This window comes from Procambarus clarkii, chromosome 50 (genome assembly GCF_040958095.1).
Source record: "Procambarus clarkii isolate CNS0578487 chromosome 50, FALCON_Pclarkii_2.0, whole genome shotgun sequence".
Classification (NCBI taxonomy): domain Eukaryota; kingdom Metazoa; phylum Arthropoda; class Malacostraca; order Decapoda; family Cambaridae; genus Procambarus; species Procambarus clarkii.
The window spans coordinates 468,530-485,704 of record NC_091199.1 but is presented as its reverse complement, the minus strand read 5'-3'; the positions used below and the strand labels follow the sequence as shown (position 1 = coordinate 485,704).

At 41.9% G+C, this 17,175-nt stretch overlaps 1 protein-coding gene and 1 long non-coding RNA gene across 3 annotated transcripts in view; both read right to left on the bottom strand.

Moving 5' to 3' along the window:
- LOC123772789 (uncharacterized) overlaps positions 1-17,175 on the bottom strand; it is a 64,868-nt gene that overhangs the window by 20,517 nt on the left and 27,176 nt on the right. The gene's annotated exons all lie outside the window — the stretch shown is intronic.
- Positions 4,397-7,789, bottom strand: LOC138351585 (uncharacterized). 2 transcript variants are annotated; one of them, XM_069303385.1, is made up of 2 exons: positions 7,073-7,789; positions 4,397-6,829 (listed from the first exon to the last, which is right to left on the bottom strand). In XM_069303385.1, the coding sequence occupies exon 2, from the start codon at positions 6,090-6,092 to the stop codon at positions 4,683-4,685; it is 1,410 nt and encodes a 469-aa protein (XP_069159486.1). In that variant the 5' UTR covers positions 6,093-6,829; positions 7,073-7,789; the 3' UTR covers positions 4,397-4,682. Both variants share the same exon structure in this region, with proteins under 2 accessions (XP_069159486.1, XP_069159487.1).

Here is a 17,175-nt window from a genome sequence, read left to right as displayed (position 1 = left end):
CTTTCTTTGCCCTTATCTCCTCCAGTCGCAGTTGTCTCTCTCCCTCTTCTCGCTGCAGCCGAGCTTCTCGCTCCTCTCGCTGCAGCTCAGCCGCACGTTCCTCTCGCTGCAGCTCAGCCGCACGTTCCTCTCGCTGCATCTGCGCTTCTCTCTCCTCTCGTCGCAGCTGGGCTTCCAGTTGCATCTTCATTATTTCCAGTTGCAGGCTCCTCTTATTACAGCTGGACCTTCCACTGCTCCCATGTTCACTGTGAATTCTCTCCACCCTGGTAGGCGCTTGGGGAGGCCCTAGTCGGGACGGTTCACCTTGCGACGGCTCTCCTCGGGACAGCTCCTCTTGAGATGGCTCCTCTCCCGTCGCTTCCTCTCGAGCTGTGAGCTGTGCCATGATCTCTATCCTTCGCTCCGCTACCTTAGTCGTCCTCAACCTGATCCCAAAGTGGTTTGCCACTTGTTGGAGCTGGGCCTTGGTACACTCTTCCAAATTCTCTCGTCCCTTGTGTCAATAAATTTCTTTACTTTGTCTTCCTCCATCTCTATATCATCAAGCATACACGACAGCACAGACAAGTTAGTAGGCACTAATTTCACCATTTCAGTCCCTTAGCCGGTCGAGTAACAGTACCACCGAATTCACTGGCCACACTGTATTAGTACCCTGGCAACACTTGTCTTGAAATTTGGTCCACACTGTAGCTTGATCCACGCTTCCTGGCGAGGTTCCCAGTTCTTGGCTACTGGGGTTCGAATCCTGGCAAGGTCGCCAGTTCTCTTGTCACGTGGGGGTGGGCGGTCCGGGGCTCTGCTAACACTCGGCTGCTAGGGGCTCAAAGGCCCAAATACTCAGCCCCTCCGACTCCCTGGATTCACCGGAGTCTCCTTGGTCACACAAGAGAGGACCAACAACGCCCACCGCCGCAGGTCTTTGCTTCCACCACAAAGGGGTGCCACTGATTCACCCTGGAAGCCCTTCAGTCAAACACGGGGAAACTGCTGTTAACAGTTCCGGCCTAGACCCGTGGGGGAGTGAAGGAAGACTCAGGCTTACCTTATAACCATAACCTCCCTGAGCCTTGCCTGCCAGACAAAAAAAGGTTGCAGGAACTCCTTTCCCGCCTGTCTTCTCTATCTTCCTCTTAGCAAGGTCGCCAGCTGGGTTATTATATCTGCACCCCAGCAATGCAGTTCAGTGGGTGTATTATATATCGTTTGTAGCCAGAAATGTATGCTCATAGAGAATTATCATAAATGGAGGCACACTCAAACACAGTAATAAAATGTGTGGATTTACTGATGCAAATTACATGAACGCACACACACAATCACAAGTAATACATGAATATGGAATATGGATAATGAGCCTGGAGATCGTCAGCCTCTTCTTCCACGACCATCCAACACTCCTTCAACTGGGCAGGAAGACAGGAGTCTCACACTCTCACAGGAGGGCCTCTTCACCACGTCGGCACCTCTTCTTCACTGTCCTGCCATCCATACACACTGTCCTCTCTGACAGTCCTGGACACAAGCTGCCTTGCAGCCTACTCTACTATTAAAGTAATAAAGTCTTGCTGCCACATACACGAGTAAATATTGTGGCCTAACTAGCCTACTCATACAAGGGGTAATGGGAGGGAAAAATGATCTACCTTACACTCCTGGCTCACGACGCCTGTCCCTCGATGGTGTGAGGTTCCCACGCTTCCTTGGGTCGATCCTCGACGATCCAGGACGTTCCACAGGTCCTCAGGTGTCGTGAAGCCTTCGCGTCGTCGCCGTTCCAATCCCTGAGATTCAGCTGCCCCAATCCTGGTTCATCGATGGGCGCTGAGCTAATCACTATTTTTCCCCACACTCGCCTCTCCCACAGGGCGTCGCTCCTTGTCCTAGGCACGGTGTCGTCCTTCCAAGATTCTCAGTGGATGTGACCCCAGTCACAGCTGGGCTTGCTCGCCCCACCTTCCAGACCTCAACGTCCAGCCAGCGGCGCCGCCCAGCGTCGTCGCCGACTATTTTCCAAGTTTGGCACTTCTCTGCTCACTGAACTTGGTTCCTCTTTGGCTTCCCAGAAGCGCAGGGTCTCCAATAACAGTGATGGGCAACGAAGGCCAGCTCAATCCATTGAACAAGGCTTGCAGAGCCTCCAATCCTTGAGAGCAGACCGAGGCGCGTCCTGTCGCTTCCACGGTCAGTACAACTCTGACGTTGGCGCCGCCCGGGGCACTCGGTGACGTCATGGCGGGCCCTGATTTGTCGCCCGCGACCTACGTCGGCCAATCCGCGATCGGCTTGTGTCCCTTCCAAAAGGTCACATCTGCCGTAGGGGATACTGTTTCATTTTATAACAGGGCGCCAACTTTCCTTTATTTACAACTTATAAAATAACTCCCTTCCCTTAACTGGCAGCCGGTCTGGTCGCCACATATATCATTAGACTCCCTGAACCTCAGAGAATCAGTAGGGAGAGCTGATATGACTCTTTAAGCCGGCAAACGAAAGAAATAGGAGAGGGCACCGTAACAATATATATATATATATATATATATATATATATATATATATATATATATATATATATATATATATATATCCATCAAATGCATAATAAAGCACAAAAAATAAAAAAGGAAGAGGGTGGTAGGAGAGAAGCACACAGAAACTGTATTGGAGGGGATCTAAACATTCCCTCTAATGCGTTATGTGTGGTTTCCTCCGAGGCTATGGGGCCCCCTTCTTCCAGCTAGAGGTGGTACTTCCTTCCCTAAATATATATATATATATATATATATATATATATATATATATATATATATATATATATATATATATATATAAATATATATATATATATATATATATATATATATATATATATATGTCGTACCTAATTGCCAGAACGCACTTCTCAGCCTACTATGCAAGGCCCGATTTGCCTAATACGCCAAGTTTTCCTGAATTAATATATTTTCTCTATTTTTTTTCTTATGAAATGATAAAGCTACCCATTTCATTATGTATGAGGTCAATTTTTTTATTAGAGTTAAAATTAACGTAGATATATGACCGAACCTAACCATCCCTACCTAACCTAACCTGACCTATCTTTATAGGTTAGGTTCGGTTAGGTAGCAGAAAAAGTTAAGTTTGGTCAGGTTAGGTAGGTTAGGTAGTCGAAAAACAAATAATTCATGAAAACGTGGCTTATTAGGCAAATTGGGCCTTGCATAGTAGGCTGAGAAGTGCGTTCTGGCTACTAGGTACGACATATATATATATATATATATATATATATATATATATATATATATATATATATATATATATATATATATATGTCGTACCGAGTAGCCAGAACGCACTTCTCAGCCTACTATGCAAGGCCCAATTTGCCTAATAAGCCAAGTTTTCATGAATTAATTGTTTTTCGACTACCTAACCTAACTTTTTCGGCTACCTAACCTAACCTAACCTATAAAGAGAGGTTAGGTAGGGTTGGTTAGGTTCGGTCATATATCTACGTTAATTTTAACTCCAATAAAAAAAATTGACCTCATACATAATGAAATGGGTAGCTTTATCATTTCATAAGAAAAAAAATAGAGAAAATATATTAATTCAGGAAAACTTGGCTTATTAGGCAAATCGGGCCTTGCATAGTAGGCCGAAAAGAGCATTCTGGCTACTAGGTACGACATATATATATATATATATATATATATATATATATATATATATATATATATATATATATATATATATATATATATATATATATATATATATATATAAATATATGTCGTACCTAGTAGCCAGAACGCACTTCTCAGCCTACTACAAGACAGAACATCTTGTTCTGTCTTGTGTTGATGAAATTAATACCCTATTAATGCCACCTCTTGTTCTGTCTTGTGTTGATGAAATTAATACCGTATTAATGCCACCTCACCCCATCCACCTCACTCAAATGTAGATATAAAATCGGAGATGCGTAAGTTCTATTCAGTTGTGTATTTGTAAACTAAAGTCTTTGAAAATGTAATAAGTTTTACGAAACGCGCTCGTGTCGCGTCAGACTAGAAATAAAAATGAATTTTGGAGAATTGATTTTTGATTTACCTCCAACAGTGAAAAGAAATGTACGAAAGATTGAGAAAATCTGTGTTAGAATTATTAATCTTACTTTTTCGGTCATATTTAATAATATATGTCTACAGGAAAGACTGCTACCAAAATATACACACATATATATATATATATATATATATATATATATATATATATATATATATATATATATATATATATATATATATATATATATATTGTGACGGTAACGCGTTGGTGTTCGGCTGTTTAAGGCTAGGGGTATGGCCTCGTCACATAGTTATAAAAAAAAATAGAAAAACTGGAACTTCGTCTGTGGTAAGGTAAGGAGAAGACACACAAAACACAAGTAAAACTTTAACAATGAAATTTTAATTACGTTAAATAAATCAAAACATGAAAATAATGCACAAACAAATATGTATAATAAAATCAATGAATCAAAATAATAAGAATACTTAAATGACACAATGAAAGTTACGTTAAGGCAAAATAATAAGAAGTGCAAAACAAAAGTTAAGTGGGAGGTGCTGGAATATTGGCTTAAAGCCACCACCTCTCTCAGTACACGCTAACGTCTAGCTGGGAGGAGTGCTGGCTACGAAAGCACGGAACATTCTGAAGACTGATGTTGGGGCGACCCCAGACATCGGGTAGTATTGGGGCGAGTGCAGGTGCAGCCAGACCGGCGACCAATCAGCGGAGCCGTAGCGATCAACGGGTAGTTTGGTGATTTGGGTCCGAACAGGTGGCGGGCTGCATACGTTTCTGCTCACCCTTGCAAGCCTTGCTGGTGCTGGTGTTGTTGTCGTTGTTGGACATTTCTTCCATAGTCTTTTATATAGTTGTGAAGACGTAATTATGAAGGGAAGAGCAGGCTCAATCTCTTGAAGGAGATTATCGTCACAACTCTCCCCCGAAGCCTGCGGTTCTGGAAGAAGTACGTCGTTATGTGGTGGAGTAATGGATGGAGTTGCTTCTACTTCATAAACTCTGGAGAGATCATGGGCTAAGATGTTGTCAGACTCTTGGTATAGCGTGTCTCCAGGTTGAATTTCTGCAGGTAGCAAGCCCATAGTAGAAGACGTTGAGATGAGAAGTGGGCGTGCTGCAGGAGGTGTAGGGTGGTGTGGTCCATATTGATGGTGGACCGAGCACTTTTCAGGTGTGGAGTGAAGTGCTGAAGCTTCAGGATGAGGAAGAGTAGCTCCTTGCCAATTGTTCCGTCGTTCCTTGTAGCAGTAGTCGCTGACAGGTGTATTCTTCTCGCCTCGTTGCTGCATCACGACACCACCCACGTCGGTACCATTGGCGTCGACATGGAGGATGAAGGGCTTATCTGACGAGGTGAGAGTGGAATTAGAAGAGGGCATAGGAGCACGATTATTATCCTGAAAGCATTTGGGAAGATCATGAAGGATTTTGGAATTAGAAAGCGCCGACTCCTTGTCAGTGCTTTCGGGAGAAGAAGCCGGGATGGTCTCACTGTGGATGTAGGGTTCTGTGAAGGTAGAACAATTAATCAAGACAGTGGGAGGAGTACCATTATATTGCTTCAGGAGGTTGACGTGGCACAGCTGGGTCTTCCGCCGCCTATCTGGAGTCTCTATCACATAATTATTATTATTCCTGCACTCTTTGACGCAGTAGGGTCCTGAAAATCTGTTTTGTAAAGGTGAACCTGGGATAGGGAAATAAGCAAGGACGAAGTCTCCCGGCTTGAATTTTCTTACTTTGCTGGTCTGGTCGTAATGAGTCTTCATTCTCACCTGGGCTTTCAATAGATTATCATGAGCAAAGCGGTGGACTCTCTCTAGAATGTGCTGAAGGTTTTGAAGAAACTGGGGCACATTCTGATGCTCACTGAAGGTGGCATCTCTGAGAGAGTCTTTGAAAGCCTTAAGGGGAGTACGGCACTTACGGCCGTAGAGCATCTCATAAGGAGATACTCCTAGGGACTCATTGGGGAGACTTCTGAAAATACACATTATTAGGTCAATCTGCTTATCCCAATCCTTTGAGGTTTCACTACAAAACTTTTTCAAGAGTGCTTTGATGGTCTGATGACTACGTTCAAGAGAACCCTGTGAAGCAGGATGATAGGGCTGGACAATACCGGTTTGATGTTGAACTCCTCCAGTGTTCTTTTGAAGAGATCACTGGTGAAGTTGGTGCCACAGTCACTTTGAATCTCCCTGGGAAATCCGTATTGAGTGAAGATCTTCAGTAGATGTTTGATAACCGTAGCAGCCGTGATGTTCTTCACTGGAACTGCTATGGGAAATCTGGTGGTAGGACACAGGATGGTTAGGATGTAGGCGTTACCTGAACTGGTCCGAGGTAAAGGACCAACACAGTCTATTATGAGTCTGTGGAAAGGTTCCGCAGGCACCTGTATGGGAATCAGTGGTGCTCTGGGAATGGAGACGTTCGGTTTGCCTGCCATCTGACATGTATGACACTGTTTTACGTACTGTTTGACGTTGTTTACCATACCTGGCCAGTAGTAGTCTTGACGAATCCCATGGTAAGTCTTGTTGAAGCCGTAGTGGGAGAATGCTCCATGGGCCAGGTGTAGAATAGTGGGCCGCAGGCTGGTGGGAATCACAAGTTGTTCGGTGTTGGCCCAATCGTCCTCCTCCTTCAGTTTACTGGGTCTATATCGGCGGTAGAGCAAGTCGTTCTCTAGGAAGAACCCAGGAATACTGTCGGGTTGAGTCTCAGCCTGGAAAAACAATGGTGTTAAAGTAAGATCTTCCCTCTGCAACTTACGGAACTCCAACTTGGTCAGATGCGGGGGTAGTTTCTGAGGGTCTTGAGGGACAGCGGTGGCAGTAGAGTCAGCTGGCTGTGGACGTGCGGCTTGTGCACGGGTGGTCACGAGAACCGGAGGAGAAACTTCATCACTCTCTTGAACCTCTGCTGGAACATACTCGAGAATAGGATTTCTTGGCACAGAGTTACACACCTGGGGTTTGTCCATGACGATCAGGTTGGTTGGTTGCAGGTCTTCTGCCAAGTCGTTGCCTAGGAGAAGTTGCACTCCAGGCATGGGAAAAGGCTTTTCCCTGACGGCGACTTGGACTTCCCCGTTCACGTAGGGACAATCCAGGTGGACTCTGGCGAGAGGGTATGGAGTAGTAGCAGTGAGGTCAGTGATGAAGACCGTTTCCCCGGTGTAGACTATGTTGGGCACAGCCGACTTCAAGATGATCGATTGTAGAGCCGCTGTGTCCCTCAAGATCTTCAATTTGAAACGTCCCTCCGGATTTGAACCGTTGGCAGAGACAGTTCCAGTATACAGGTGGTTACTGAAAAGAGAAAGATCATTAACATCAACACCAACATTCATCACAGGCTTACCGGACTTAGGAGGAGTTGGTTTGGGTCGTTGTTGGTCAGTGGTTCCCTTGTATTGAGACTTACCACACTTGTCTATGGTATGTCCATAGAGTCTACAATACTTGCAGTACAGTTGTGAACCAGCTTGATCGGGGCTCACCTTCTCGTAACTGTACCACGACTTCTTACTGGAGGATGGTTCAGGTGTCAGCCGGTGGATGAGGCTGTAAGTGTCAGCCGACTTAGCACACTTCAGGTAGTCGGTTTCTTCTTTATCTGCTAAGTAGAGGCGGACAGGAGGCGGCACACGTCTCAAGAATTCTTCAACAAGCATCAGGTTCACGAGTTCTGTAAAAGTAGAGACATGTGCTGCTTCCAGCCATTTCATGAAATACCTCCGTTTCGTGTTAGCAAACTCGAGGAAGGTAGTGGTACTTGCCTTCAGGTGGTCACGGAATTTCCTTCTATAACTTTCAGTAGAGAGGAGGTAGGCGTCCAACACTGCTTGTTTCAGAGTGTAGTAGTCATTCTCAGACGCCAAAGTACTGAGTGTGACTGCAGCTCTACCTGTAAGATGGACTCTGAGAAGTGTGGCCCATTGGTCGACAGGCCAACTGAGTTGATTAGCAAGGGTTTCAAAGGTGGTAAAGAACACATCAACTTCTGCTTCTACAAAGGATGGCATTAACTTACTTGCATGTGATATATTAAAACTGACGGGAAGATTGGCAGTAGCTTGCTGGCGTTGAGCGAGGTGTGAAGTTTCCAACGTGTATTCCCGTTGACGACACTCAAGAGCCAGAGTCGCTTGTTGCTTGTCATGTTCACGTTGCATTTCCAACTCGCGTTGTTTGGTTTCAAGCCGTACGCGTTCCCGCTCCTGGAGTAGTGCAACCTCACGTTCCTGGAGGGCGAGTCCGCGTTCTTGTTCTTCTCTTCGTATGGCAGCAGCTCGTTCTTGTTGTTCGAGGGCTTCCCTTTGCTGTTCGCGGGCTTCCTTTTGCTGCTCACGTTCAATCTTAGCCAGCTCTAGTTTAAGTTTCATCGTTGCCAAGTCAGTTTTATCTGCAATATAGTAAGTTTCATGAGTTTCAGAGTCTATCTTACCTTGCTCTAAATAGTAATCCAGCAACAGGTTGTGTAGGTCATTTTTGTTGGCTTGGTAGGGAACTTCTAGTTGATACTCATGTGCAAGAGTTTGTAGTTCAGTCCTCTTGGCACGACTTAAAGTCCCTATTTCACCTGCTGGATTTGCACGGAAAGTTTGGAGACGAAACATGGTGAAATTAGCAAATAAAGGTACACGAATGTTCAATAATGAAATGTCAGAAACAGGACAACGTGGCAACTGGTACCTATCCTGTGTGATCTTTAACAATTAACGTTAAGTGAAAGATATTAAATGATTAAATTAAATCAAGGGCGCAGGAAATCTTGTACCCGGTACTCATGTAAGAGAATAAGGGCAAGAAAATCCTACTAACAAATGAAACAAAGTTTCGAAAACAAATGAAACAGTTAAATGCTTCAAAAGTAAAATTGGTAGTCCAAGGATGTAGGCATACCTTGCCAAGTCTCTATAGGACATAAAGCAAGTTTTTCCTACTGAATTTAATATGATACTTACAGAATTAGCGAACTTTTGTGCTCTGAAAAAATAAGCTAATTCCCTACCGTTGTATGTATCATCATCTCTGACTGACGTGTAGGGGTGCGAGGTGTCAACTGGTGACGAGAACTGCTGCTGAGGTCCCAATTCAGCAACTAAAGTTCGAGCTAGAGGAACTATGGCCCTCTTTGTCCTCCTACAGTCAGATTGCAGAAGATTGGGTACTCTTGACCCGGGGCAGACCACAGTACCAGGGTACCAATATGATGATCTGTCAGAATGAGAAATATTCAAGGGACATAGATGGTAAATACGAGTAATAACATGGAGGGAGAGATGACCAATTAAGAGTATGACTGAGGCCTACAGTCACCACGTAATCCAAAGTTGTCTCACCTTCACTATATGTTACTCTCGTAATGCACAATACACCGCACCTTATAAAAAATGAAATTGAATGAAAAACAGTAAAGCTACGTTAACAGAGTTAAATACGCTTACCATAAATTACCACTTGGCACCAGTACCTGAGTGAGGCTCCCGGACAGGCCCCCATAAAACTTGTGACGGTAACGCGTTGGTGTTCGGCTGTTTAAGGCTAGGGGTATGGCCTCGTCACATAGTTATAAAAAAAAATAGAAAAACTGGAACTTCGTCTGTGGTAAGGTAAGGAGAAGACACACAAAACACAAGTAAAACTTTAACAATGAAATTTTAATTACGTTAAATAAATCAAAACATGAAAATAATGCACAAACAAATATGTATAATAAAATCAATGAATCAAAATAATAAGAATACTTAAATGACACAATGAAAGTTACGTTAAGGCAAAATAATAAGAAGTGCAAAACAAAAGTTAAGTGGGAGGTGCTGGAATATTGGCTTAAAGCCACCACCTCTCTCAGTACACGCTAACGTCTAGCTGGGAGGAGTGCTGGCTACGAAAGCACGGAACATTCTGAAGACTGATGTTGGGGCGACCCCAGACATCGGGTAGTATTGGGGCGAGTGCAGGTGCAGCCAGACCGGCGACCAATCAGCGGAGCCGTAGCGATCAACGGGTAGTTTGGTGATTTGGGTCCGAACAGGTGGCGGGCTGCATACGTTTCTGCTCACCCTTGCAAGCCTTGCTGGTGCTGGTGTTGTTGTCGTTGTTGGACATTTCTTCCATAGTCTTTTATATAGTTGTGAAGACGTAATTATGAAGGGAAGAGCAGGCTCAATCTCTTGAAGGAGATTATCGTCACAATATATATATATATATATATATAATAGTAGCAGTTTTTCTTGTAAACATATATTGTTGAATATGACCGAAAAGGTATGATTAATAATTATAACACGATTTTTCTCAATATTTCTTATGTTTTTCTTCACTGTCGATGGTAACTGAAATATCAAATATCAAAAATTAATTTTTATTTATGATCTGGCGCCTAGAAGCATTTCGTAAGGGCTTATTACATTCTCAAAGACTTGTTTTCACTTAACGCTACACTTATGAAACACTTGATACAATGTGTATGATATATTTAACGTTGTTGTTGTTGTTTTAGATTTAGCCACTCAGAACGAAGTGTACATGTAGCACGCGCTATGGTGAGCCCGTAATTGAGTTCGGTTTTTCGCGATAACCTTGTTACTGTGATATTTGGGTCAAAGTTTTAAACGGAGGTGGGGATTCCTCCGTTTTCCCTGTTTATTTTTTGCTTCTGCTTTAGTGCACTAGTTTTAGTCTTGTTTTAATAACATTATCTTAGTGGCGGGTGTAGATGCAGAATGCTCACTAGTGAGTTCGATTCCTCAACGGCTTTTCTAATCATTATAGTGGCGGTGGAATGTGCCTCTAATGCAGCTGCTGTCGTTAGATTAATGTTGAGTTTGATGTGTAGGGCTTCAGTATCTTCACATTTCAGTAAGTAGTGCAATAGTGGCGCCTTTGCCTCTGTTCCACAGATATGACACTCTTTAACTATTGGGTTCATTACCTCCCAGCAGCACTTGTAACCAAGTCTGAGTCTGTGTATGGTTACTGCAATGTTTCTGGATATATTTTTGCCAGGCTTGAAAGAGGAGTACCCTGTGAACAAATCCACAAGGACCTTGACGAGGATTCGAACCTGCGTCCGAGAGCATCCCAGACGCTGCCTTAATCGACGCTGCTGCTGCCTTAATCGACTGAGTTACGACATGGTAGCAGCGTCGATTAAGGCAGCGTCTGGGATGCTCTCGGACGCAGGTTCGAATCCTCGTCACGGCCCTTGTAGATTTGTTTCATTTGATGCATCACGCAATTGTGATTTCTGTGTGTAAGGAGTACCCAGTCACTTGTTCGTACCATATTGCAGGGATTCTTCCTTCCACTACTTTGGCTTTGTGGCGACTTTTGATAGTTGGGAGTATTTTCTTCTTGATTTGCTCCTTAATCTGTGAAAAAAACTGGGAGGTATTTGAACCTGTACAACAGGTAGAGCAGTGGCAGTTTTTGCTAATGAGTCTGCCTTTTCATTACCATCTATGCCAGTGTGACTTGGTATCCAATTTAGGGTGATTGACAGCCCTAGATTATGGGCTTCTTTTCCTATATGTTGGATGTCTGTGAGGAGCTGTATATTATCTCTGTGCTGACTGGATAACAATGCCTGGAGCGAAGATTTAGAGTCGGTATGAATGATGTCATCATGAAAATTATTCTCAATTGTATAGTTTATGGCCTCCTTCAGGGCATATAATTCTGTTTGCATTATTGAGCACTAACTATTCATGCTCCAGTAAGCTTCATGGTTGGTAGTGTAAACTGCTGCCCCAGCAGAACCTCTTTCTTGATCAACTAATCCGTCTGTGAAGACGTGAGTCGTTGTAAGTCTTGAGATGGTTTCCATTTGTTGTTCTATGACTGCTTTGAGCCTCTGCGAGTCACATGCTGATTTTTTAAGTGAAAATCCTTCAATGATTATCTTTAGACTCGATTCTTCCCATGGAGGAGGCTGCCGAGAGTGTTGATATGGTCTATCTTCCCCTTTGTTTTTTTATGGTCCATTTCAAGTCCACTTTCTCAAGAATCTTGACCAGATTATCCATCCATGTACTTGTTCTATATTGAAGGTTTTTCTGAAGCAATCTCTGTATGCTGTCTTTGATTGACAGTCTGGCGGTGGTTAAAACAAGTTTTGCTGTTATGGTGGCTATCTCTTCTTTGATCCTTTTTCTAATGCTGGTAAGATGATTTCCATTCTTAGATTCTCTCTATGCATCTATATAGGTGCTCCCAGCATTATTCTGAGAGCATCATTTTGATACACTTCCAGTTTCTCCCATTGGTTATCACTGAGGGATGTAAGAGCAGGAGCAGCATAGTCATTGAGTGACCTAACTGCTTGAACGTAGTATATTTTGAGTACTGGTAGAGATGCACCATCTCTTAAGACTTGTCAGGGAGCGCAAATCTGAGTTTCTGGCTTTACAACGTTGCCGAAGATATTCAATTTCTTGAGTGAATTTCAACTGGCTGTCTATTATGACTCCTAGGTATTGAAAAGAGGTAATCCACTCAATTTCATGTCCTTGTATTGCGAGTCTGATGTCTTGAGTTCTCATTTTAACGGCCATTGCCTTTGTTTTATTGCTGTTTATTTTCACTGCTATGCGTTCTGCTTCCCTGCTGATAATATCTAGGCATTTTTCCGCATGGTTCCTTGCGCCTTTGCCATTGATGATAACCACAAAGTCGTCTGCATAGTTAAGCAGTTTGGCTTTTGGTAATTTGAGCTTCATGAAATGTTCCATGAGACAGTTGAAGAGGAAAGGGCTAAGTATTCCTCTCTGCGGAGTTCCATTTTCCAGTCTCTTTGACGTCGATGTTTTTCCTTGGAATTTGACTTTAGCTTCTCGGTTAAGCAGGCTTCCTTTGGCAAAGACAAGAGTGTGTCGTTTGATTTCATTATCCACAAGGCAGCACAGTGTAGCTGGAGCACTGGCTAACTCGAAGACTTTTTCAAGGTCCAGAAAAATAAGGATTCCAGGTTTGTCATTGTTTTGATCCAGGAGGGAGGTAAGGCATTCTGTGGTTCCAACACCTTTTCTGTAAGCAAACATATTTTGTTGTACTGAATGGGCTTTCCATTCAATTCGATTAAGGACCATTCTTTCTGCAGTTTTGGCCAGACAGCTTGTGAATGAGATGGATCTTGGATTTCCTGGGTCTTTAGGATTTGGAATGGGAAATATAATTGCACTGTTCCAAGAGAGTGGTCGAGTTCTTGTCATCCATACTCTGTCGATGAGATTCAAGAAGGCTTCTTCGCCCTCTTCTCCTAGGTTGGCTAGCATTGTTGGAAATAACCAACAGTTTCATACATCCATTGTATGTTATACAACCTTTGTGTTAACCACAAGTAGTTACTAAAATTACTAACTTGTAGATTTAATCATCATTATGATTTATATTAAACATATTGCCAGATTCTTCCTAGTCAGTGTGACGACGTGAGGAACGACAGGGAGAAACATGAATTCTTTCCACATTTAGTTGGATTTATAACAGAGTCCAGTATATCATTTCTTTTACTAAAAATACTTACTTAATAATAAGTTTAATTTCGTAGCATACTACTGCTTACTGGTACTCCTTTATTTAGTTGATATTAAACATTCTAGAGGAAATTATTTAATGTAAATGATTTCACTCTAATCTCCTCGATTCGCTGCGTGACTTTAATAAACCAATTTATGTTATTCGAAATTATATTTTAACACAGAAGAATGAAATGTGACATCAATAATCGTCACTATCTCTTCTTTCCTTAGTTAATCGAGAGCCGCGCATGCGCAATCAGGAAGAGGGTGAAGACGCGAGACCGTCGCCAGCTACCACACGACTCGGATGCCATTAGCAGCGTGCAACAGAGAGCTACGTTTCGATCGTGTTTATTTCACTCCCATGACCAGTTGAGGTGTGCCACGTCCTTTGGCACGTCACAACCGTGTCCCAGAGCTAGCATATCTTCAATTCCATGGTCAACGCCCTTCAAGCAGCAGCTGGAGGACGAAGGATTGCACAGTTCTCTACATCAAAGGACACGCGGCTCGGCAACTATTATTTCCTTTTTGTTACCATGTGGCCACAGTTAACATTTAGGCTAGTTGTTATTATGCCGTATATAAAATAACAAAATCCCGTACGTGTCTTTTCTAACAGTTTCATAATCTAAATAGGCGGTTATATTCAAATTTCTGTAGAAGAAATTTACAGTGCTTGAACATAAATTGCACAGATATTTGCAGGAGATTTCTACAATGATTATCATATCCATTAGGAAGATTTCCTCAATTTAGGATGTACTTGTAGTTACCATTAGTGGAATTCTAAAATGTAATTGCCTTCCAGCTCCAGGTCCACGACAACCGAGGTGCTAGGCTTCCCCACCTTCACGTGCAACAATTTGCCCTATGCAACACGTCGTCAGTGGATCGTGGCAACTGATTACACCTCTCTAGTTTTACAGCTAAGCTGATCCTGTTATCTGTAGTAATAACTCTGTAGTTATATTGGTGATCTCCTGAGATCAATTACACTAACCCATTGATTTACTATATACTGTACTATTCTATCTAGTAGTATTTTGAGGTGCATTTACCTCTAATTAATATTATATAATCAATCTTATTTACTTTCATAATATATTTACTCTGGCGAAGAACCAGCGTCAGAATAATGCTAGGGATACAGTAATCTTTTAGCATGTAACCCCCTAAATTTGTGCAGGTTAATTTTACTCCCTTTATATAAGAAATCAGTTGAACTAAGATCCATAGGACACTAGTTCTTGGTATCAGTTTAATCCACTGTCTCATTTTGTTTTCCCCTTTTTTCAAAAAGTGGTGGTCCTTCACAGCTATCGAATTGATTTATTTAATTACAAAATCTTGGAGTCAGATTTTCCCACACAAAATTTTGGTCCTTCGAACCTTATCAGTCACAACTAATATTAAAATCTATACCGGTTCTCAGAGCCCAAAACAAAATTTTGGACCACCGAACTGGATGTACCATTAATCATCTAGGGTCCAGTACATTCACCTAATTTACTGACCCCATATAATTAACCATTTACTAACACTGATTATCATGTGTTACTATTCTTAGGCTATTTACCAGTATACTTCATTATTTATGGCTGTCAGCAGACTGCCCATATTACAGCCTAAAACTCATTAATTATTATCAACATTTCTATTAATACTTTATGTATAAAGTAGCCTTAGTGGGGCATAGCCAATTGCTCACAACCCTTAGACCTATACCTCACACTGAGGTGAGAAATTTTAGGTCACCTGGAGCAACTGCTCACAATTTTTACAATAATCCAATATTAACACCTTCATTAGAATGGCCTCACCATTTAACCATAATTTATCTAGGTGGTAATGATATCCATCCCACTAGGTCAACCAGCCGAAATAAATAACCATTTAAAAATAATTATCAGTTCTTTTAAACAAGTCAGCAACTCTGTGGTATTCACATTGGTGGAACCTCGCCAACTGAGAAGTGATAACCGTTGGGTAGTGAGTCCTGAATATTATCAGCGTTCTGCGAAATACATAAACTTTCGACTGAGAAAAAGAGTGAGATTGGAAGCCACTTATATTCATTTCACAGCTAGAGCATATCAACAGGGCTTGACCTCAGACGGTGTACCTCTGTCAGGAGAGGCCAGGACCCATATGGTCGACAAATTAGTAAATACTATTAATCATTATAAACGGTTGTGACTAGCAAGTCAAACATAGTGTTATATATTTATAATTTTTTACTTGTATTTCTAAGCACAAACATATATATCAAAACAAAAAATCCCCAAAACATAGCACTATATATCCATATTACTGCACCAGTGCATATATGCCAACCTTTGATGAGGTAGGATATTTATACTGTAATTGTACTAATGTTTGTACAAACACAGTCTAAACTATTTAGTCATTCTTAAGTAGGAATTATTTAGCGAGTACTGTACTAGACAGTGCTGGTGTACATACATATTATTTAGATTGTGCTGACCCTAATTTAGGGTGAAATCACCAAAACATTTATTGTGCATTTAACATATTATTTTGTGTATTATTTTTTTTAGTACTGCTGAATGTTCACTGTTGGATCGAATGGTGATAATTGAGGAGCTAACCGGATGAAATTCCAATAGTGACATTCGAGTACTACTCAAAATATTAGCTATCCATTGTTCGGTAGGTAAATTGACCTCTAAATGAGGTAATATAGTCTATTAAAATATATTAGGCTATTATATTGATAGTGAGCTCCATTGAATGAGCCAATATCCCAGTTACATTAGTAACAACTATTTATTATCAGACCAGCTCTTACCCAGCAAGATGGAAGGGGCTGACAAAATGAAAAAGACCCTTATTGGTCTGAAAGGTCACTTGACCTGACAGATTATCAAGTGTCAAAATCTGTCACAACAGTCACCTGATGACTACATTGAATTAGAGGACTTACTTCAAGTTGCTGAAAGTAAATTCGAGCATATTAAGCAACACAGTAAAATGTGTACTTGGATGAAAAAACGATTCTTCGCGGCGGGGGATCGTATTCCAGGGACCTGCCCGAAACGCTACGCGTACTAGTGGCTGTACAAGAATGTAACAACTCTTGTATATATCTCAACAACAACAACAACAACAACAACATATGAATCTGTACTTGACAGAACTTTACCAAACCTCTATAGGTGAAACTGAACTTGAGGACATTGTAAATGATTTAGCCCAGTACGAAGATGATGTACAGGTTAAACTTCAACCCTTCAAAAAAACAGATTGCTAAAAACAAATTAACAACAGCCTTTACTGCACATCCAGACCTTGATGTCAAATTACCTCAGATCAGTATACCGACATTTCTCTGGTAACGAGAATGAGACCTGGGATGATTTCTGGAGTAAATTCGTGGATGCAGTAGACTCTAAACCTAACATCCCCCAAACAACCAAGTTCACTTATTTACAAGGCTTGTTACGAAATGAAGCCTTGAAGGTAATCTCTAACATAACACTGACCAGTGATGGTTACGACCTAGCTGTTCAATTGCTTAA